Here is a 24,390-nt window from a genome sequence, read left to right as displayed (position 1 = left end):
TCAAAAACCTGAAAAAGCACAAGAAAGCACCGAGTAACTCTGTCCAATGTAGTAAAATGCATGCTTTATGCCCTAAGATTTCACACATAATTGTGCTCATCAGATTCCCCCACACTTGAACGTTACTTGTCCTCAAGTAAGCAAAAAGAAAAACTAACCTAGAATGTAAAAAGTCCTAACTCCCTTTCGTAGGAATCACGGTTGCACTTGGCATGTGCAACAAGCCTTTAAACCCCTAGGTTACCCCTAGTGGATGAGTTTTGTCTTGTGGGTGTTTGCAGTGAATGTACACCCAAAATTCAATAAAAAAGAATCCTGCAAATTTCAATCATGGCATAAGTAGGAAAGTGCTCATAATCCCAAAAAAAATACTCAATTAAAGATCAAGGAGCCAAAGGTTCCCCCACACTTGAATTTTATCACCTCACATCAATTCAAGTAACAAGCATGCATCAAGGTCAAGAGATCTCCTCATATTTTCTGAACACTACTCACCTTCAAGTAAACCCCCCCCATAGCATCGATGAAACCAAAGACTTAGGCTTTAAGTATTTTTTACTATACTTTCTTTTCAGGCATTAAGGCAGAAAACACTTTCTTTCACAACAGTAAACTCTATTTCTACTCCACTACTGTTCTCTGAATGACATGGTGGAGCATATACCAGACACCCAAATACTTGGTAGCTTCGCTTTTTGCATATATCCATAAGACATTGAGACATTGATGCAAGAGGTTTTTTTTTTTTTTTTTGAGTTTCCTCCCAAGGAATTTCGAACAAGTCACCCTACTTCCTAAGGCAACAGTGCCCTATCTAGTCTCAAGGAATTCCACTTTCCTTTTTGTTTCTCTCTTTTTTTTTTTTTTCTTTCACTTTCACTTTCATGCCTTGCCTTGCCATAAACAAATTGGTTTCAACTACTAGCCAAAAGATTAAAGGGTCCATAAAACACATAGAGGAATCTAGCCATCAAATGAAATAACGCTCATATTTTCCAATTCAGTCCCTCTCATCGGATACATACCAATTTTCGTCCTTGAAAAGGGATTTTTTTATTATTTCGCATGCTAGGGCACCTAATTGCCTCTCTCTCTCGCTTCGCAATCAAAGAAACGTATGCACAAAACCAAACTACCACCACAATCAAAATTCACAAAATTCACCAATTAAGTCCAACACACCCCCTTCCCCAGACTTAATTCATGCAATGTCCTTAATGCATGCAGAAAAGAAGGAATAAGGACAAGGGAGGGGATACATACCAGGAGATCAACACAGAGGATCATGAAGAGTCATGATCTCTACAAAAAGTACTAGGGGCAGCAACAGAAACCTCAATCCATGGCCGGTAAATGTAGAAAGAGCTTCAGAACCAGAAAATACTCGACCATGAATTTTAATAAAGCGAGAAATAATATGAAAGTTAAGCACAAATGATAAATACCCAACAGGAAAATCTGTCCTCATGGGATAGTAGAAAACGAAGGTAGTGAAAAATAGTCCCTGTAGACAAATCCTCCGATTCCTTTCTATGGTCAATGCAATGCTTGTCATTATCGCAAGCACCAACCAAGAATGGATCGCAACAAGCATCAAAAGGATCATGAATATCAGTAACCTCATCAAGATAATCATAAAAAATGGTAGGTTTACTCAAATCAATCCTAGCACTAAAACTATCCGCCTTTTGCATAACTTGGGTTGCCAAATCAGGATCACGATAATATGCTTGGGGAGCATCATGACTAACATTGTCTTCCTCAATAAAATCATCAAACCTAAGAGGTTTCGACAAATCAACATACGGGACATTTGAATCCTCAAAATGACAATCATTTGGGTGTTCCAAAGAGAGAGGGGGGGGGATCGAATTTCTTAGGTTTCCATGCTATCATGAAAATCTGTTTCTAAATCAATGGAAACACTAGGCTTACTAAGATCATAAATTTCAGGCAAAAGTTGGACTTCCCCAAGTAGCTCATCAAACTTTGCTTCACTAACATCTTCAAGAAACTCAGTCTCAACAAATAAATCATCTTGAAAATCATTTTGTTGGGGGTAACTCTCATTAACTTCAAACTGTGATGGTGGATTTTCAACATCATTAAACTGGGGATGGGGCGGTTCATTCTGAACTGGAATCTGGTAACATAGATTAGGTTTAGGCTGACTAGGTAATGTACCTATTTTCTCCTCTTGCATCATGGTGATTAGTTGAGAGAGTTGCTTCTCCATGTTATTGTGGCTTGTCGTGAGAAGGGCAATGTTCCTCTCAACCTCACTCAGTCTGGCCTCCTCATCCATTTTCTGAAACTCAGGGGGTTGGAGATATTATTCAAGGAGAGGTGGCTCACTGAGATTCAATGGAGGGTTGGGCATTGGAGGACCAAACTGACCATGGTCTTGGAAATTGGGTGGTCTAGCTTGGTTATTCCATTGATCCCACGAGAAATTGGGATGATCACTCCACCCCTGATTGTAAGTGCCAAAAGAATTGTACTGAAATAGAGGACTCACATTCTCATCACCATAGCTACCCCCATAAAGATTAGGGCATCCTTCCATAACATAGATAGCCTGGGGATGTGACCAATCAAAATTTTTTGAAAGCCCATAGTTGGGTTGGAGAACAAAATTTTACTAGGGTAGTGCAAAGTGGTTCTCTAACTCGTTACTTTTGGCCGCCCTAGCCTGTTTCCACCTTTCCCCCAAAGTCATAGGTGCCTTAGCATGGTTCCACCTTTCTTCCAAAGTCATAGGTGCCTTAACTTGGTTCCACCTTTCCCCTAAAGTCATAGGTGGAGGTGTACCTCCCATTATTCCAGACATGCATAAACTAACCACCTATCCCAAATTAAGGTCTCCCTTAGAAAAATTAAAGAAAAATAAAAGACTAGAAAGAATTCACTAAAAATAAGAGGGAATAAATAGACAGTTGGTGCATTGCCCTCAAGGATTGAAACAATGGTTCTAAAGCTGTAAGGTTGCCATATAGGTTGACAGCAAGGGAACCCGTATAGTCTTCACAAGCCACCTATGGACGACTCCAATTGGATTCTGACGTAGAGTGGAGGACTACTGTACGGATCAATCGTAGCTATGGGTCGAACTCAAGGAGATGTACACCACTCTATTTTACTCACTTAAAAGTAACGTAAAGAGAACCAAATTAATTAAATTGTTGAATTAAACTAACGGCAATTAAACTAACAGATCCTAACTCACAAGCATCTACGGCCTAACACACATCCATCTAACCTATTATGCATTTAACGCGGATTGACGAAATTGGAGGAATTAAATTGCCACAACCACACAATCAAAAACTAAAAATCAAAGAAATAGAACTAACTAATTGAAGCTTGAACCAGATTGAAGTTGATATCACACTAGAAATGGTGTTATCAAATCTAAAAAATAAACAAAAATAATTAAATTAAAATCCTACCACAATGCATGATGATAATAGTGAATAAAAAACATAAAAGTCCTAAAAGTATGATTGAATTAGAGAGATAGAGAATGAGAATGAAAATAAAAACAGTGGAGAATGAAAATTCCTAATAGAATGGAGGGATCAATGGAGATGAAAATACTAATAAAACAAAACTACTAGAAGAAGAAAGAGGTAGAGAATAAGAAGAAGAAATTAGAAACTAGAAGAATTAAGAGGTTAAGAAGAAAAAGAAGAACACAAAAATAAAAATAAGAAATTGATACTCCCTTCTACCAAAGTTAAATTGCATGAACTAATTAGGCTTTGTATGAATGTAGTTGAAGAAGCTTGAATACTTGAATAATCCTACCATGGCTTCCTCTTCCAAGTCTTCTAAATCTTCTCACTAGAATTTAGAAGCCTAGACTAGAAAGCTTGAAACTAAACTAGAATTATTACAATCATATTGAAGGCATAAAATTAAAGCATGAATCAAAAGCATTACAACCATGGAATTGAAAGCATGAAATCAAACTAGAACTTAGAAAGTCAAAAACTAGAAGAAGAAAAGAAGAAATGTCACTAATAATTTGAACCAAAAACTGAACTAGAAACTAACTTATTACAACCCAAAGGGCAAGGGTATTTATATGGAGAAGGGGAAAGGAGAAGGGAGAAGAGGGAAGAGGGACAGGGTCTCCACGGTTTTGGGGCCTATCTCCTTCTACAAATCGTGGAGAGGAGAGAGAATAGGAGAAGGAAATCTAAAAATAGTGGAATATTCCCTTCTCCTTCCTCCTTTACAATGCTGGACTCCCAAGAAAAGAGAGAAAAAATAGAAAGAGGAAGAGAAGAGAATCCTAGCTACATAAACCTTCTATTTATTAAAAAGTAACCTTCTAATTCTAATCTTGTGCTGTCTTTTCCTTGTAGGTGTCTTCTCCAAGCAATGAAATAAAGGCATCTTTGACTTTTCAATCTTCCAAAGATAAGACCGTCTTTTTCAAAAGAAATCTATCCATAGTAAAATTCCAAAAGTGCCCTTAAGGAGAGAGAGTGTGATGAGGATGACTAGGACTCCACTCATAATTAATAAAGTACCAAATCTGTCCTTCAAAATTCGTGGAGCAATGATGCTCCCTAAAAAAAATGTAGAGGGCTTAGTGCCTTCAAAAATCATGGAGGGTTGACAATGTGGGTCCCCCCTCATGTGGGTAGCAGTCCTTCTCTCTTTTCAAGAATGAAAAATTACCAAAATGGCCCTGTACTTGCAGTAGATCTCCACCATTGATTAGAAATACCTCCTTTGATGCCAAAAATGTCCTTGGGAAGTGGTAGAATAGCTATGGGCTTGCATTACAGCTCATTTCTGACCCATTATCCTATCTTGGGCTGAAAAGAATAATCAACTGCATGGAGGCCTAAACGGATGCGTAACTAAATTCCGTCACGTCCATCTTGCTCAAAATTTAGCTCTGAACACAGACATGCAAAAACATTGGACAGCTTTACGTGTAAATTTGGAGATGTAGCCCCCGATAATCCAGAATAGTAATAATTAGCCCAAAAACCTAAAGAGCACAAGAAAGCACTGAGTAACTCTGTCCAATGTGATAAAATGCATGCTCTATGCCCTAAGATTTCACATATAAATGTGCTCATCAGTAACCACTAATATCTAAAACTGAAACCAAAATTAAATTCCGCCTAAAGGACGGTACATAAAAAGTGTTCTTTAAAGTCAAATTAAAACTAGAATCTAATAATAAAATGATATCTCCCACGAACTCTACATCAGAATGTCCATCATTTCCTACGACCAGCCTTGATTCATCCTTGTTTGGCCTCCTCTAGTTTATGAACCCCTGTATAGTAAAAGCAGCAAGGTTAGTTGCACCGCTATCTAGCCACCAAGAACTAGATGGGGCTTCTGATAGATTGAATTCACAAATAAAAGCCAAAGAATCGTTACCTAATGACTGCTTGGGCTTGATTAACCAAGCCTTGTATTTGTCGTAGTCCTTCTTTATGTGACCCTTCTTCTTGCAAAAGAAGCAGCGATCACTCTCTTTCTTCAAAGAGTCTTTCTTGGGTCCCAAATTGTTAGTCTGATCGGACTGTTTATTGACAGACTTATGAGTTTGGTTTTTAGACTTTTTACTCTTACGGGCTTTGGAAGTAAACAGGGCAGCATGCTTTTTGTCTTTCTTCAGTTTCTCTTCCTCAAACACAACCCTAAAAATTAGGTCATTAATACTCCAGACTCCATCCTGGGAAATGTAGTTGGTTTGAATGATGTCAAATTCAGAAGATAGGGTATTTAAGGCTTGATGGACAATTAGGGCATCTGGAAGAGGAATGTTCAAGGCCTTGAGTTTAGTTTGGTAATCAACCATCCTAATAATGTAATCCCTAACACCCTCAGAACTATCATATTGCATATTAAACAGCTCTTGCAAAAGTGTCCCTATCTTAGTGTTCAATGAAACTCTGTATCTCTTAGAAATTGCATCTAGCAATTCCTTGGCAGTATATTGGTCAGGCATACCACTTTTTAGGTGTTCCGGTATCGACCTCTTTATGGACAGTATACTGAGTCGATTACTCTTTTGCCATGCAGCATGCACAGATTTTTCGTCCTCAATACTATCAACAGTTAGATCCATTGGTTTATACATAACAAGGGACATGTGCACATCTGCCATTTTCATAGTAAATATAATGTCCTCTTTCCACTTCTTAAGGTCTGACCCAGTAAGAACCTTAATAGTGACCATGTTATTGTTGACAGAAAAAGTGACTAAAAATTTAAACAATGAACAGTACAATAATCAGCATGATGCAAGTATAGCTTGAAACCTTATAAGCTAATGAGAATTTTACACACATCGTTGTGAAAACACCTTTGGGCTGATATGCAATTGTAAAAATCCCTACATAGTGGCCATGGGAATACAACTCAACTTTCAAAATCCACCACCTTTGGGTGTGCAAAATTCTAGGGTCAGCCTATTCACATGCATACTGTAAATGTACCCCTTCAAGTACCAATACATGATCACCACCTTTGGGTGTATGACCACACATCAGAATTGAAGGACATCCCATAACTGTATGAGACCGGTGTTTCACAAATCCAACAAGGAAGGTCGCTTTGGTGGCTGCATCCTGTCGAACCCATGGAACCCTCTCTTGGTATTTTTCAAAATTACTTACATCTTTAAATAATTTGTGTTATTTTATGATTTATGATAAGGGCCTCAAATGTCTTAAAACTAACACAAAAAACCAACAATTCTGTTCCTCAAGGTAGGTATTCCAGCAAGTCAGAAAATTGGTTCGGTTCCCAATGGAATGAACCGATAAATTTTAGAAAATGGCATGCATTAAAAGAATACCAAAAATATTTAAAATATGCATATTTGATCAAAATAGAGGGTACCACTGTGTAGAGCACAGAAAAACAGAGCCAACGCAAAAAATGGGACCCCAAACGGAGTTTCGTAGCTCCCAGAAAAAGAGAATCAAATTTCAGGCCAAAAAATGGTTGACTGTACTGGTCCAAACCGGTCTGTACGATCAAACCAATTTAATGTGGTTCAACCCCAGTTCAATAAAATCGGTTCAAGATCGGCCCAATCGGGCCTGGGTCAACCCTATTCGGGTTGAAATTTTGGGTCATCGGGTCGGGAAATAGGTCGACCGGACCTGACTGGTGCACGTTAGCAAAACCCTAAACAGGTAAGAGGTGCACGATAGTAACTCTCAGAATTTTGTTTTTTTTTTTAAACTTATCGGCGAGTGAGATCCACTCGTGGCTGCCACCGGCACGTGAGGGCGTGTCCCGTGGCCACCGGGGACGGTCCACCCACCAAAATTCTCAGAATTCTGAGCTTTACGCACCCATTTGGTTAGATTCGACTTTCGCTAGAGAAAAAATCTGGCAGAATGCCAGTGTCCGTACGGGTTTTTTAAAAAATTGAAAAAACCCTAAAAAACTTGATTCGAATCAAAAAAATTTCAATTCCCTTAGCATGATCTATTATTTTGAATCCATATAGGTTCAAGAACAGATCTATGGAGGCTCTGATACCACATGTTAGATTAACTCAATCTAAATAGGGACAAAATCCCAAAAGTTAGGATCTCCATAGGGCGTTCAAGAACACAACCAAATAAATAATAGAAAATGGGGATAGAACCACCAACCTTGATTCGCATCCATAGTAACGATGATCGCAAAGAAAAATAAAGACCAAAGATTTAGGTGTTTCCCCTCTATTCCCAAAGTAACTGGCTTGATGAGAATACTGAATACACAGGGATGATGAACACTGAATATCTCCCTCTCTATCCAAAATGCACTCCTCAATAGCAATTGAGGATAATAAGTTGTTATGGGCAGAGGGGGGATCTAGCTCTCCTTATATAGTAATTCCTATAGGGTCTGATTCATCATAGTCCCAATAGGAATCTATCTGCCCACACTAAAGCCAGTCCACATAGGATTCCTAATATAACTCAATGACCCCCTTAATTAGACCAATACCATAATTAGCCTGAGTTTTGCTTTATTTAATATTAATCCATATTAGGGAATATGAAATTATATTCCAAATATAATTCTAACAGTTCAACCCTCTTCCTAAGCATTCTCTTGTAGTCATGGAAATTTAGGTAACGTTTGATAACACTCTTGTTTTTGTGTTTTTCTATTCTAAGAAACGGAAAAACACCTTAAAAACTGTGTGATAAAAGTGTTTTGTTTTTCCTATTTCCTGAAACATAAATTAAAACTTATAGGTAATTTATGGGCCAAGAAAGGATTTGAAGAAACAACTCTGAGGTGTTTTTGTGTTTCTAAAAACAAGTCATCTCTCTCACCAGCAAAGCTCAACCCAAGGAACTCGAACCTGGTGTCTCATGATCCAAGCTCACACTCTCCTTTGTAATACTCGCCCAAGGAATGAAAGCTCCTCCATTGTTGTGAAAGGTCCAACTTGCTTCTCCGAATGAAGCACCTCCATCACATCTCGAAGGAATGTGAATGTGCAACCTGATTCTCTAAACGAAGCTCCTCCATTATTGTGAAAGGTCCTTCAAGTTGATCCCTCCCTACGCAAGCTCGATTTTTGACTCGATCTGTGTGGAATATGTTGGTCCATTGGCAGTAGTGGTAATGGGTTGTCATTGATGGCAACCAAGTGCAAACATGTTCGTAGGTGATTTTGAGAGGTTTTGGAAGTGTTCAGGGACATTTTAGTCCTTTTGCATCACTCAGGGCCAATATGGTAATTTGAAGAGAGAAATTGGGTGGTGGGCCCCACACATTGTGGACCCACAAAGGGTGCCTAACCTGACTGAGGTGGCAGCCAAGTGGTCAGGCAATGAAATGATTTAGGTGATGTGGTCTGGTAATGGTGTATAAACAATTGGAGCATTTGCTACACTTTTGAAGTCCATTGCTTAAAAGAGCAGCATTTGCTACACTTTTGAAGTCCATAGCTTAAAGAGCTTCCTATACTTAGCCAAATTTTGGCTTCATTTCCTTATGGAGCTTCTGTAATCGTTTTGAGCTTTTTTGTGCATCAGGGGTTTTTCGTTGCAATTTATTAGCAATTTGGTCTACAATGGCATAAAAAGATGAAGATATGGGCTTAGTTGCAATTTACAAACATCATGGTTTAAGGCTACAAGTCTTCAACGAATGAAGTTTTTAAAAGATTCCATTTGAATCCAATTGGATTTGCAAAAGTTATGGTTGATTGCACTTGAGTATTGAAGAAGTCATGTCAGCTTTTGGAAAGATAAGGCATGCTTCTCAAAATTTTGCTCTATTAAGTGAATTTATGAAGACTTTTCAAAGATAGTCTTTAGATTCCATGTCTTGGAATCTGATTGGAAGTTCTTAAAGTCGTTTTCTCAATTTCCAAGTACTTCATTTACTATGTGAGAGGCACGTGTTCTAAAAGCTCTCTCTAGTTGCTAATAGCATAGCCCTGGTTCGTTGATGTCCCTTACATCAGGTACAGATCCAGATCTGAAGGTCAACATGCTTTATCTCCAAAGGAGACAAGATGAAAGTCCATGGTCGTACGACCAACCACAGAGCGACATGTCATCTGACCACTGATGTGATCAGTCTTTACTTTTTGACCTTGATCTGACGATCTTTATTATGCCACATCTTCCTATGCCAATCTAATGGTTTTCATCATGACTTATCTGGTACACCCTCATGGTCCTTTGATCCTATGCGTCGCTAGCTCACCATACATAGGCACAAAAGATTCCATTCTTAAGCTTCTCATTAGTCAAAATAAAAATGCAATAACTTCCTCATCTGATGGCCGTTTTGGTCCATCCAAATTGCAGTGTGCTCATTTTGAAGAGATCTATCTCCCTGAAAAAAAGGGGTAATATTCATTGAAAAATTTGGATTTTCTTAGTGGAAGCTCTCCTCCCTTTGAAGAATGCATTGAAATCAGTCCATGAATCATGATGAGCATGGTTTTGAAGGCCCATTGAAGTAAAGATGTGTGTGGTGGTGCTCCATTGAAGAAGAAGAGCTCAAGATTGTTGATTGTTGAGTGGTGATGTTACTTTGAAGCTTTTCAAAGATTAAGTGGAAACAAGAACGGGTGCCAGTTAACTTGAAGATTTAAGTCTCCTCTATCTTGGGGTCAATTGAAGATTCCAGTGATACTTGGAGATCTCTGTGAAGCAACTCAAAGTGCTATTGTCAAGGGGGTCACTTTGAAACTTGCTAGTTCTTTTATATTTTTGCATAGATTGAATATTGTTGATAAATCTATGGCATATGTTGTAAGGGGGTGAGACTTGCATTTACTTTGTTATTGATTCATATATATTGTAACCAGTTAAATGGGTGCTTGACTAGAAGAGGGGTGGGTGCCCTAGCCTGAGTGGGTGCTTAGGTGGAAGCAGGTGTTGCATCACCTGGACTGTCGTTGCAGTTGAATTCACAGTCTGTGTTGAGTAAATACAAAACCCTAGTTAGGGTATTACTCCTTGGATGTAGGCAATTTGTTGAACCACGTATATCTTATGTTATGTTCGTGTATCTGTTTAGAAGTGTTGTGTTCTGCAAGATGGGGTGTACACCTAGTATGCCTGGCCACATAGTGGTTGCAGTGCGAGTGTGCATGTGAATTGTGTGTGTTTGTTTGTACAAGCAAGCTTAGTGGCAAGCAGTTGAGTGTTCAGGCTAACAAGTCATTTAGTGTTGCACGGTTGGAAGCAAAAATTGGAAAGAATTTTTAGACCCTGATTCACCCCCCCTCTTAGTCGATCTGGGAACCACAATTGGTATCAAAGCTTGGTACTCCAGGGAGGAAGTTTAACAGCTTCGGGTTTAGTCTTGAGAGGCAGTGAAATGGCATCACATCACAGTCATGGTGGTCACAGTAGGATTCCCTATTTTGATGGAACAAGTTACAGATTTTGAAAAATAAAGATGGAGGCTTACCTGAAATCATTGGGTTACAATGTTTGGATGGCAATCAAGGTGAGATACACTCCCTCCACATATGAAATTGTAGTTGAGTTTGAGATGAAAAAGATAGAGAATGATGTAAAGGCTCTGAATGCCCTTCATAGCTCTCTATCTCCAACTGAGTTTGTCAGAATTGCAAGATGTACAACATCCAAGGAAATTTGGGACAAACTACTAAATGTTCATGAGGGAGATGAGAATATAAGAGAAGCAAAATTGCAACATCACAGGAATATGTTTGAGGGTATGAGAATGACTGAGGATGAGGATATTGAACACTATCTGAACAAAGTAAATGAGATTGTCAATTCCATTAGAGGATTAGGGGAGCAACTCACTGACTCAGTAGTGGTGAAGAAGGTACTCAAAACTCCACCAGATTTTTACAATCCAAAAGTTTCAGCAATTGAAGAGTCAAAGAACTTGAATTCATTAAGTCTGAATGAAGTTCATGGAATTTTAACAACTTATGAAATGAGGATGATCAAGCCCAAGCCTACAGATAAAGAAGCAGCTTTCAAGGCCTTTAAGAAGTTAAAAATTAAAGATGAAAAAGAATTTGAAGATTCTGAGGATGAACTCATAGCCTACTTGGCTAGAAAATTCAAGAAGGGAATAGGCAAATACAAGGGAAAGACTCCTTTTAAATGCTTCAACTGTGGAGGCATTGGACACTTCGCTTCTAAGTGTCCCAAGAAAGGGAAACTAAATGAATCAGAAGATGAAGAGGAAGAAAGTAGTGACAAAAAGGGAAAGAAAAGTTCTTTCCAAAGAGAAAGAAAACCTACTTCAAGAAGAAAAGTTGGCTGACTAAGAAGGATTGTTCCTCTTTTGAAGAGGAAACAGATGAAGAAAGTGACTCAGATGATGAGGTCCTATTCAATGTCATTGAAGATGACAAATCACTTACAACACAAGAAAAATCTTATGATGAAGAAGAACCTGAGGGTGAAGTTGACAATGTGGGTGAGTTGTACTCTGGTTTAATTGATCTCAAAGAAGAGAGGAAGAAAAACAAAGAAATGAAAAATCAACTTGAAAAGTCAGAGACAACAGTCAAAGAGTTGACAGTCACCATAGAGGAAATGGATCATGTAATAAATGATACCACCTCCAGTCTATCTCTCAAGTGCACAGAATGTGAAGAACTTGAGAAAGAAATTGAAAAACTGAGAACAGAACTTGAAGGAGTACAAGAGAAGAGTTATCTTGAAGCTTCTACATCACTACCCCAGTGACTATTTTGAGAGCCAAAGGCAAGGCAGTTGAAACTCAAATAACTGACACTACTCATCCTACTTCTAGCAGGGCAGGAAACAATATGCTAGATGAGATCTTGAGTGTCTAAAGATCACCCCACATCAAAACTGGACTTGGTTTTTCTCAAAGTGAATCTTCAAATACTGTGAAGACCAAGGGAAATGGAACTGGAACAAACCCAGTAAGGTTTGTCAAGGAGCAACAGAAGAACTCACATGTTGATAAGTCTACCAAGCAAAGAATGAACAAAGATGGCTACACCAGAGTTAATTATCACAAGTTTAGAGGTCAGAACAGAGATTCAAGACAGAGTCAGAATTTCAAAGAGTATTGTTATGGATGCAACAACTTTGGGCACAAAGTGGTAGATTGCAGAAAGAAAAACAGAGCAGTGATATTCAATAGCAATAACAGGTTTGCTCCTTTGGCAGAAGTTAGAGTAGAGTGCTTCAGGTGTTTTAGAGTGGGACATATTGCAAGGTATTGCAATACTATTCTTCCTTCACAGAGGCATCCCAATAGAACTATGAGGAGAAACCCCCCAAAGAAGTAAGTACGGAGATATACACAGTCAACCCAAAGAAAAGCTAGAGAACCTATATCAGTATCTGACAAAGCAGTGTGGGTTGAGAAAAGACAGAAGAGAAGCAATGATGCTTTGATTGTGCAGACAACCTTCAAGGCTCATAGTAGTGAGGCACCATGGATTCTTGACAGTGGATGTTCCACCCACATGACTGGAGACAAGGAAAGGTTCTTGAACCGGAATGCAGTGAAAGGTGGTTCTGTGAGATTTGGCAACAATGATGGTCCAAGATTGAAGGTAGAGGTTCAGTTAAGCTAGACAAGGGAAAGCCCAAATCCAACAATGTCTTGTATGTGAGTGGGCTCAAACACAATCTCCTCAGTGTGAGTCAGATATGTGATGGTGGGCATGAGGTTCTTTTCACAAAAGAAGGATGTGTAATCAAGAAGACAAAGAATGGAAAGACAGTGGCACAGGGAACCAGAACTGCAGGCAATCTGTATATCTTATCAGATGTTAGTGAAGATAAATGCATGTTGAGCCAAGAGGATGAGAATTGGCTATGGCACAGAAGGTTGGGACACATCAACTTCAAGAATCTTGCCAAGCTTAGTAAGATGGAAGCAGTGAGAGATCTTCCAAAGATCAAGAGACCTACAAATCATGTTTGGGGGCCATGTCAAAAGGGGAAACAAATTAGAGCTACTTACAAACTCAAGGAATATCACACAAGTAACCCCCTAGACTTGATTCACACAGACCTGTGTGGTCCTATGAGAACAGAGGCCATTGGAGGAGAAAGATACTTCAGGCTTTTTATTGATGACTGTACCTAAATGACCTGGGTATCTTTTCTAAAGGACAAGACAGAGGCATTGGACAGTTTTATAGCTTTCAAGAAAAGAGTTGAAAATGAAACTGGAAAGATAATAAAATGTCTGAGGTCAGACCAAGGTAAAGAGTACACATGGAGAAAATTCTTAGATTTCTATGGTGATCATGGGATAAAGATCCAACACTCTACTGCAAGGACTCCACAATAGAATGGAATGGTGGAAAGGAAGAACAGAACTATTCAAGATATGGCAAGAACAAAGCTCTCTGAAAACATTGTTGCAAAAAGATTTTGGAGAGAGGGAGTCTATAGTTCTGGGCACATTTTAAATAGGTGTTTGATGAGACCACATGAAACCAAAACTCCATATGAGATGTGGTATGGAAGGAAACCTATAGTGAAATACTTTAAAGTATTTGGATCTAGATGTTTTATCAAGAGAAAGGAAAAAAACTTGGGAAAATTTGATGACAAGGCTAATGAAGGTATATTTTTGGGTTACTGTTCCAAGAGCAAGGCATACAGGTGCTTCAACAAGCGACTGGGAAAGATTGTAGAAAGCTCAGATGTAAAGATAGATGAGAATTTACCTCACTCTAGACCTGTTGTAACAGAGCATCCAATTTTTGAAATTGTTGAAGAGGATGAAGTGATGGAGACTGAGAAGCCACCTGTAGTAGAGTCTGATGATCATGACACTAATACAGAGACAGAGAAAGATGGCAGACCAAAAGATAACAAGTGGACAAAAGTGCATCCTCCTCACCAAATCATTGGTACTCTAGATGAAGGAATACAAACAAGAAAAATAAGGAAAAGCAAATCCACATTTTCATTGATATCTCAAGAAGAGCCCAAGACAGTCTATGAAGCAAGTAAAGATGAACACTGGGTCAAGGCAATGAATGAGGAGCTAGATCAAATAGAGAAGAATGATACTTGGGAATTGGTCCCTAGACCAGCAGACAAGAATGTCATTGGCACCAAGTGGGTGTTCAAGAACAAGCTGAATGAAGATGGACAAGTTATCTGAAACAAGGCCAAACTGGTGTGCAAGGGATATGCACAGGTGGAAGGTATTGATTTCGATGAAAATTTTGCTCCAGTGGCTAGACTAGAGTCTATCAGAATATTCTTGGCATTGGCAGTCTTCAAGGGGTTCAAAGTGTATCAGATGGATGTGAAATCTGCTTTTCTGAATGGTGATCTAGAAGAAGATGTCTACATTGAGCAACCAGACGGATTTGAGATTGGTGATAATCCAGATATGGTATGCAGGCTCAAGAAAGCTTTGTATGGTTTGAAACAAGCTCCAAGGGCTTGGTACTCAAGACTTGACACTTACCTGCTACAGTTGGGCCTGAGGAAAGGAACAGTTGATAGCAATCCATATGTCATGACAGAGGACAACAGTTAGTTAGTAGTTGTTGTGTATGTGGATGACATTATCTTTGGAGGTCACTGTGACAAGGTATGCCAGAAATTTGCAAAAAAGATGAGGACAGAGTTTGAGATGTCCATGCTTGGAGAGTTGTCCTACTTTTTGGGTTTGCAAGTGAATCAAATGGAGAATGGCATTTTCATATCTCAAGTGAAGTATCAGGGAAATGTTAAAGAAATTCATGGTGGAGGATAGCAAACCAGTGGGAACACTTATGCTAGTAGGTTGCAAGTTGAGTTCCAGTGATGAGTCACCCTCAGTTGATCAGACTCAGTACAGATCCATGATTGGGAGTCTTTTGTACCTAACAGCATCAAGACCTGATATTCTACAGCCAGTGTGTCTAGTAGCTAGATTCCAGGCTAACCCAAAGGAAACACATCTGCTAGCAGTGAAGAGGATTTTCAGGTATTTGAAAGGGTCAACGGAGTATGGATTATGGTATCCTAAGATTGAAAAGTTCACTCTCACAGCCTTCTCCGATGTAGATTGGGCTGGTAGCAATGATGATAAGAAGAGCACCAGTGGAGGGGCATTCTACTTGGGGAAGAGTTTGGTTGCTTGGCATAGTAAGAAGCAGGAGTCAGTGTCATTATCTACAGCAGAGGCTGAGTACATAGCAACTGTAGCCAGTTATACTTAAGTGATTTGGATGAAGAGACAAATTTCTGATTTTGGCATTCAAAGTGATGACCCTATGGTTATCAAATGTGACAACATGAGAGCAATCAACATCTCCAAGAATCTGGTGCAGCATTCAAGGACCAAGCATTTTGACATCAGATATCATTTTTTGAAGGAAAAGGTGATGGAAGGTGAAGTGAGGTTAGAATTTGTTCCCACAAAAGATCAAGTGGCTGATATCTTCACAAAGCTGCTTCCCAAAGATAGTTTTGAGAGACTAAGAGAAAAGCTTGGAGTTGTGACTCCAAAGGAGAGAAGACCTATACAATAGAAGGCAAAGGTGTAGGGGGAGCGAGTGAGAGAGTGCATAGAACACCAACTCTCCATAGGATAGGAAGATGCGGTGGGCACTCCTATGGTTGAGTCTATGTCGAGAGAGCTCTCATGTAGGGGGAGTTCAGTTACCCTTTGTATCTGTTGTCAAAAGGGGAGAGAGAGTACACTTATGGTTGTTGAGAGTACACTTGTGGTTGTTGCCAACAATTCCAAAGGGGGAGATTGTTGGTCCATTGGCAGTAGTTGTAATGGGTTGTCATTGTTGGCAACCAAGTGCAAACATGTTTGTAGGTGTTTTTGGGAGGTTTTGGAAGTGTTCAGGGACATTTTTATCCTTTTGCATCACTCAGGGGCAATATGATAATTTGGAGAGAGAAATTGGGTGGTGGGTCCCACACATTGTGGACCCCACAAAGGGTGCCTAACTTGGCTGAGGTGGCAACCAAGTGGTCAGGCAGTGAAATGGTTTAGGTGATGTGGTCTAGTAACGGTGTAAAAACAATTGGAGCATTTGCTACACTTTTGAAGTCCATTGCTTAAAAGAGTAGCATTTGCTACACTTTTGAAGTCCATAGCTTAAAGAGCTTCCTATACTTAGCCAAATTTTGGCTTCATTTCCTTATGGAGCTTCTGTAATCGTTTTTAGTTTTTTGTGCATTAGGGATTTTTCATTACAATTTATTAACAATTTGGTCTACAGTGGAATAAAAAGATGAAGATATGGGCTTAGTTGTAATTTACAAACATCAAGGTTTAAGGCTACAAGTCTTCAACGAGTGTAGTTTTTTGAAGATTCTATTTGATGGAATCCAATTGGGTTTGAAAAAGTTATGGTTGATTGCACTTGAGTATTGAAGAAGTCATGTCAGCTTTTGGAAAGATAAGGCATGCTTCTCAAAATTCTGTTTTATTGAGTGAATTTATGAAGACTTTTCAAAGATAGTCTTTAGATAGTCTTTAGATTCCATGTCTTGGAATCTGATTGGAAGTTCTTAAAGTTGTTTTCTCAATTTCCAAGTACTTCTTCTACAATGTGAGAGGCACGTGTTCCAAATGCTCTCTCAAGATGCCAATAGCATAGTTCTGGTTCGTTGATGTCTCTTACATCAGGTATAGATCTAGATCCGAAAGTCAATATGCTTTATCTCCAAAAGAGACAAGATGACAGGCCATGGCCGTACGACCAACCACAGAGTGACATGTCATCTGACCACTGATGTGATCAATCTTTACTTTTTGACCTTGATCTGACGATCTTTATTGTGCCACATCTTCCAACGCAAATCTAATGATTTTCATCATGACTTATCTGGTATACCCTCATGGTCCTTTGATTCTATGCGTCGCCAGCTCACCATACATAGGAGCAAAAGATTTCATTCTAAAGCTTTTCATTAGTCGAAATAAAAATGCAATAAGTTCCTCATCTGATGGCCCTTTTGGTTCATCCGAATTGCAATGTGCTTATTTTGAAGAGATCTATCTCCCTATAAAAAAAAAGAGGGCATTATTCATTGAAAAATTTGGATTTCCTTAGTAGAAGCTCTCCTCCCTTTGAAGAATGCATTGAAATCAGTCCATGAATCATGAAAAGCATGGTTTTGAAGGCCCATTGAAGTAAGGATGTGTGTGGTGGTGCTCCATTGAAGAAGAAGAGCTCAAGATTGTTGATTGTTGAGTGGTGATGTTGCTTTGAAACTTTTCAAAGATCAAGTGGAAACAAGAACGGGTGCCAGTATACTTGAAGATTCAAGTCTCCTCTATCTTGGGGTCAATTGAAGATTCCAGTGACACCTGGAGATCTCTGTGAAGCCACTCAAAGTGCTATTGTCAAGGGGGTAACTTCGAAACTTGATAGTTCTATTGTATTTTTACATAGATTGAATATTGTTGATAAATTTATGGCATATGTTGTAAGGGGGTGAGACTTGCATTTACTTTGTTATTGATTCATATATATTATAACCAGCTAAGTGGGTGCTTGACTGGAAGAGGGGTAGGTGCCCTAGCCTGAGTGGGTGCTTAGGTGGAAGCAGGTGTTGCATCACCTGGACTGTCGTTGCAGTTGAATTCATAGTCTGTGTTGAGTAAATATAAAACCCTGGTTAGGGTATTACTCCGTGGATGTAGGCAATTTTTCGAACCATGTATATCTTGTGTTCTGTTCGTGTATCTGTTTAGAAGTGTTGTGTTCTATAGGATGGGGTGCACACCTGGTATGCCTAGCCACATAGTGGTTGCAGTGCGGGTGTGCATGTGAATTGTGTGTTTGTTTACACAAGCAAGCTTAGTGGCAAGCAATTGAGTATTTAGGCTAACAGGTCATTTAGTATTGCACACTTGGAAGTAAAAATTGGAAAGAATTTTTAGACCCTGATTCACCCCCCTGTCAGTGTCGATCTGGGAACCACAGAATAGAGTCTCTACAATACATTCACCCTATAGGTATGCTATATCGCCCTCTCTTCCTCCCTCATTCTTTCTATAACCGATACATTCATCTCTTCTATCTCTGTTTCGAACCTCAAACCCTAAAATCCCCATTTTTTTATGATTGATATTCGTTTTATGTTGATTTGAATGTTTGATTTTGGTTTGGTGACGAAGGGAAAAAGATTGGTTCTTTCCTTCTCTTTTGGGTCAGGTTTGTATCTCTTTTGTTGCTTGGTTTGATTTTTCATTCAATGGCATTGAATCTGCTTTTGCCAGATTTCAGATTGACAGGGCTGGTGTTATGATGCCTGCTTGAACATGAGATATAAGAGATACTTTTCAAGTGGATCTGGAGTTTGGACTCTGGCCTTGCCCCATTGATTGGATAAAGTAGTAAACCTTGGTGAGAAATATGGAGACACTTTCAAAAACCTTCCATCTCTCATATTCCCTTTTGAGTTTACTGGTTTCGATTGATATCCTGTAGTAAACCTGAGTGAGAAATATGGAGACACTTTCCAGAGCTAGGTTGTTAAGCAGCCTCAACTTTTATGTTTATTTTTTTTTTTTGGTAAAGGCCTCAACTTTTAGTGATTCATATGTCCTAGTCACTTGGTGATGTCTGAGTTTGTCTCATTAATTTGGCGACGACCATAAACTATTTCAAATATTGGAATCCTCAAACCACTCCTTCCATTTTATTTAAATAAATAGCTATAGAGGCCTTCACATTTGCAGCTTCCCCCATTCGGACCTTCACCAAATAGACCAATTTATACTAGGACCTTAATTTACATTTCAGACGTTATAAAATGCACTTTGAGTGATGTCAACCATTCCCTACCTGAAATTTCTTATGATATGTAACTATTTAGCAGTAAACTATCAGACCCATATTGGTCTATGTGATATTATTAAGCCATTCAACTCTCTCTCTCTCTATCTCGTGGGTAAGGTTGCATTGGCTTCATAATGCCACATTGCTTAATTAATAATTAAATTGATTCATGAGTTTACCAACTGCCTAGAAAACTATAAACCTGTGCATGTGAAGAAGCTTGGCGATTGAGAGATACAAAAGATTAGGCAGGATTAGGTTAAGTGTCCCTAAGCAATGTGAGAGGTGGACATTGCCATTTAGCATACCGGCTAGGCATGTTGCTTTTACAACTTGCAATTGGACTGTAAAACTTTTAATGCCATGAATATTTATATTATATAAATTACATCTTTTTGTACAGATATAATAATTATTAAATTTAAGAAATATTAATTGTAATGGTCTTAATATGATTTTGATTTCTAATCTGATGAAAGGTAAAGTTATTTACATAAGTAGTAGGGCAATTATGTAATTATTGGTAATGCCATTGGTGTTTCAATTGTGTTCTAGAACCGTTTCTAGAACAGGTTTACTAACGTTACAAAAACTGCTTCTCAGCAAAGAAAGGAAAAAAATTGTTATTGCTGGTTCTCAGAATGGAAACAACTGAAACATTATTCTTTTAGCTCACGGCATTGGAATACGAACCAACCAATAAGACTGATTGAATATCAGCTCCTAAAATTGCCTTTGTAGTTTCTTGATTATCATCTCTTGTGGTTCGGTGATGTTCAAAATTTATAGAACGAGAGTGTCTCCTAATTTATTATGTAGCAGATTTTTGGGCCATTAGGAGAAGAAATTTTATTTTTTTGGGTTTTTGCCAAATGCAGCCCTTTCAAATTGCCCATTTGTACAAATGCACACTTGAAACTTTACTAATTTCAAATGCATCCTTACTTTCCAAACTTTGTACCACTTTAGTCCAGTCCATTAGTTTTGGGATGTTAGACGTTAGTTTCAAGGAATCTAATGACCAAAATGTCCTTATAATAAAAACCCACCAAAATTAAAGAGTAAAGTGACCAAGTTGCCCTCATCTTCCCCAAATCGTTTAGGGTTTGAAACTGAAAATCGATTTGGGGAAGATTTGGGTTTGGTCACTTCTGTAACATTTATGAGATTAACAAATAATTGTTCAGGAAGCCATGAATCCAGTTCAACAGACAGATGAACACACAGAGGGAAGTGGGTACTTCTAGGAACGATCAAATTGGATTGGAATGCTGAATATCTTGCTGAATCATTTCATCGATTTGCCTCCTCGATAAATAGGTTTCAGAGTCTGTTCTAACATTCAATTTTCAGATCGATTTAAAAAATCCAACTTGCATTCAACTTCCTGAAATTTAGGGTTTCCTGAATTTGAGATGCTACTTTTGTTTGTTTTCAATTTTCTAAGCAATCCTTGAATATTGCCTTAATCAAATACTGAATTGTGGTCTAAAATCCATGCTATCGATTGAAGGAAATTTCCATATCTTTAAATTTCACCCTTAGATTTATATCATCTTTTGCAGACCTGTTATATTGACTTATTGAGCAAAAGGCCAGAATTTTATGCACATCAGATTTGTTCTGGTTGAGCTATACTACTTTCTCCAAATCTTGTTCTTAATCTTTTCCTTGTGATCCTGCTGTCACAAGCTAATCTCTCATTAGACATCTACTAGAAATTCTTTTATTTGCAAATGAAAATAATAGGCTTTTGATAGATCATTCCCTCTTTTATAAACTACAGAGCTTGGAGAAAAGTTAAATTCAGGTTTCTTGGGCTCAGAACGAAGAGGGTAAGTTGGGAGAGAAGTAAATGAGAGGAATCGATCGTTGGTAGAGCTCGAAGATGACGACATATGTGAAATGGAACTGAAATTGCAGCTTTTGCATGCCAAACACGTTAGGACTTTGGGGTCTTTGCTAACAAATTGGAAAGTAATGCAAAACTCACAGAAGGTAGACAATACCTTTAATTATTCAGTGAATTCCTTTCCCTGTTCCCAAATCTTCCTCAAATCGATTTTCAGTTTTAAACCTTAAACGATTTGGGAATAATGAGGGCAATTTGATCACTTTATTCTTTAATTTTGATAGGTTTTTATCATAAGGGCATTTTAGCCAGTAGATTCCCTTAAACTAATGTCTAACATCCCAAACTAATGACTAGACTAAAGTGGTACAAAGTTTAGAAAGTAAGGATGCATTTGTACAACTGGATAATTTGAGGGGGGCATTTGGCAAAAATTCTTTTTTATTTTCTTTTTCTTGTAAGATATGGAGAAAAAGATTAAGTACCTTAAGCGCACCACTAAACGCGACGGATGAATCTCAGTTGTTGAGATTTAACCAGTTGATCTTAACCGTTGAGTTTTTAACCTGCAACCGGCTCTCCCACATCGTCTTCTTCAGCTACCGATCTGCAACCCAGTCCCATCTCTGTAACCCCTTTCCCGGAGAAGACGCCTCAGATCCAATCGATTGCCACAGAACCCTCCATCTCCTTAATGACTATCTTAAGCTTTGTGGTAATAGAGTCAGAGGAGAAAATAGGACGAGAGATTGATCTTGCAGCAGCGATCAAAACGAACCAGAGGGAGAAAAACGCATCGTCATTCTGTAGATCTTCAAAAGTTTCAATCAATGATGGCAGATATTGAAGAGTTCTAGATTCCATCCATTTTTTTCACCGATCTGAGCCTCATACCTCACCTCTCATTTTTCTCATCCTTGATTCTGTCAATTTTTTTTTTTTTCTCTTAAAACCCTCTTTTTTCCTCGATTTTAATTAAGAAGAAGAAGAAGAAGCCACTGTGTATTGTCTCCTCCCACCTCCGCCCTCCCTGTGTATTGTCGTTGGGAAGATGGAGTTTTTTTTTTTTGGGTTAGTATTTGAAATTTCTTGATTTCTCTGTACTGATTCCTACAGAGAAAAGATAGGTTGGAGGATCTATGTCGGCTAGTTTTGGTCTGTTGATTGGAGTTACGTAGCTGTTCTTGGTTTCATCTTCTTCTCTATCTTTTCTGTTCTCAAGCTTTTGTACATTCTTCTGCTTTTTCCTGCAAAAGAGGTTCCAAAAGGTTTCGATGCGTTTGAGATCAAAACGGTACGTTTATACTTGGGTTCTTAATCGTTTTCTTGTAATGATTTTTGTTAAGAGGGTTTTAATGGGTTTTAGTATTTGTAGGTTTTTGCAGGAATCGTTTTGGAATCAAATTTTTTGGGTCTTTTCATATAAAACAATTTATATATCTCTTCAGAGGACACACTGGGAGAGTTAGGAACTGTGAGAGATTGAGAGATTGAGAGATTGAGAGATTGTGAGATTTTCTCTTTACAAAGTTTAAAATTTCTCTTTTGTTGAGAAGAGATTTCAGAAATGCCTTTGCGCTGCTATTGAATCAAGTTAATGCCTTTAAGCAAGAGGGGAAGAAATCAATCCTTTTAGAGAAACCTGAAACCCAGAACACAACCATGAGAAAGATCCGAATTATCTGTTCTGATCCTAATGCTACATATTCTTCTTCTATCGAAGACGAATCGATGATTTCTGATGGAAGGAATGGTACGGCGGGGCTAGAACGCCTCGTTCAAGAGATTCATGTTCCAATTTCACCTTCCCTCCTCCCACCACCGCCAACCCTGTGTATTTTCTCCTCCCACCTCCGCCCTCCCAAGCATCAATTTTCTTCTCCGTTCCATGTCATCTGAAACACTCCCCTGCAGCGAAGAAGAATAGGAAAAGGCAAATACCTTCTGTGACGGTCAGCAGGTTAATGGTATTTTTTATTCAACGACTACAATTAAAAGGTCAAAAGATAAACGGCTCAGAATAAACTGTTGCGTGTAATGGTACGTTTAACGAAAATGCCTGTCGCGCCGCTACCACCCTCTCTCTCTCTCTCTCTCTCTCTCTATATATATATATATATATGTGGTTAAAATGGAATGGTACGTGTCTCAAAATACGTGTTGGCAAGTCGTTCTTCAATCCTAACCTTTGATTTAATAACATCAAATCTGAATCATTAAATCGTTATTCATTTCATTTTATCGGAGACAGGCTACAATAATGGCAGGTCAGCCTCTGCTAAACCCATTGGGATCCATCTTCTTCGTTGAATCATTAGATAATCCTAATTTTATATCTCCTAAACTCAACCTCTACGAAACTGTCAGCCAGAAGAACGCTCCTGGTTTTACCTAGAATTTCAAAGCATTATGCATTGATTTTATTCGGAAGCATTCTGATTTTGGTTTAAGTCTGTTTATCTTCTTAGTCAAAATCTATTTCCCAATGCAACTCCACAAATCCACGATGAGCTACTTCGATTGTTTATGATTTTTTTTTTCTTGGGGTGATTCCATAATGGGTTTGGTAAATTAGATGAAAAATAAAACGGAATGCTTTTGAAAGTTTATGTTCAAAACAATTTATTGTCTCCCATAGAACGATCCGAATGCCAGAATTCCATTATTAGTTTATCGTAAAGCAATTTCCTACATTTCTACCTTAAAAATAAATAAATAAATAAATTTACCACATGAAGAATTTGCAAACTCGTTCACAAGAACTTGGATATCACTCGTACATCAGTACATGTGAAGATCACGGAGCAATATAGAAGGTATTCCAACTCGCTCTTCTCTGCACCAAAAAAACAACCCTCGGTGGCTGACTATGCATGAGGTGAGCCGCTCTATTCCGACTCTCCTGCTTGATTGTACCATTTGGTCGCTACCCAAGTCCTAAGCCTACAACTCTCCAACTTGGTTTTACCAGTTGGTCGCTACCCAAGTCCTCCGTTTGTTTTCTTTCTCCTTGGGTTAACGTAAAAACCGACTCTCACTGTGTAGCCGGGAATCGGGTGGTTAACTAAAGATTCAATAGACGGTAGAGATTAATCTCATGTTAAATGGACGGTTAAATCAAAAGACACTGTGAATAAATTTAGAAGACGTACATCTGGCCACCACTCATCCTCTCTCTCTCTCTCTCTCTCTCTATATATATATATATATATATATATATATAGATATATATTAATTTTTGGATAGAAACGAAAAGGACAGAACCTCTTTTTGGACCGTTAAAAGAGGGATG

The 24,390-nt window shown here is 38.5% G+C and overlaps 2 protein-coding genes across 2 annotated transcripts in view; both read left to right on the top strand.

Moving 5' to 3' along the window:
* The first annotated feature begins 680 nt into the window (after nt 1-680).
* LOC122651295 overlaps nt 681-24,390 on the top strand; it is a 38,858-nt gene continuing 15,148 nt past the window's right edge. The window contains exon 1 of the mRNA XM_043844630.1: nt 681-687. The gene's annotated coding sequence lies outside the window, so the exon portion shown is untranslated. The remainder of the gene's footprint in view (nt 688-24,390) is intronic.
* On the top strand, nt 15,182-15,658 carry LOC122650595 (secreted RxLR effector protein 161-like). The gene has a single exon (XM_043843997.1). The coding sequence runs from the start codon at nt 15,182-15,184 to the stop codon at nt 15,656-15,658; it is 477 nt and encodes a 158-aa protein (XP_043699932.1).

The sequence above is a fragment of the Telopea speciosissima genome, chromosome 2, assembly GCF_018873765.1.
Source record: "Telopea speciosissima isolate NSW1024214 ecotype Mountain lineage chromosome 2, Tspe_v1, whole genome shotgun sequence".
NCBI classification, from domain to species: domain Eukaryota; kingdom Viridiplantae; phylum Streptophyta; class Magnoliopsida; order Proteales; family Proteaceae; genus Telopea; species Telopea speciosissima.
This window is presented reverse-complemented; position numbering and strand designations above follow the sequence as displayed.

What these genes read in the sequence shown, in the direction of transcription:
- LOC122650595 (XM_043843997.1), top strand. Translation starts at nt 15,182, where the DNA reads ATGTTAAAGAAATTCATGGTGGAGGATAGCAAACCAGTGGGAACACTT.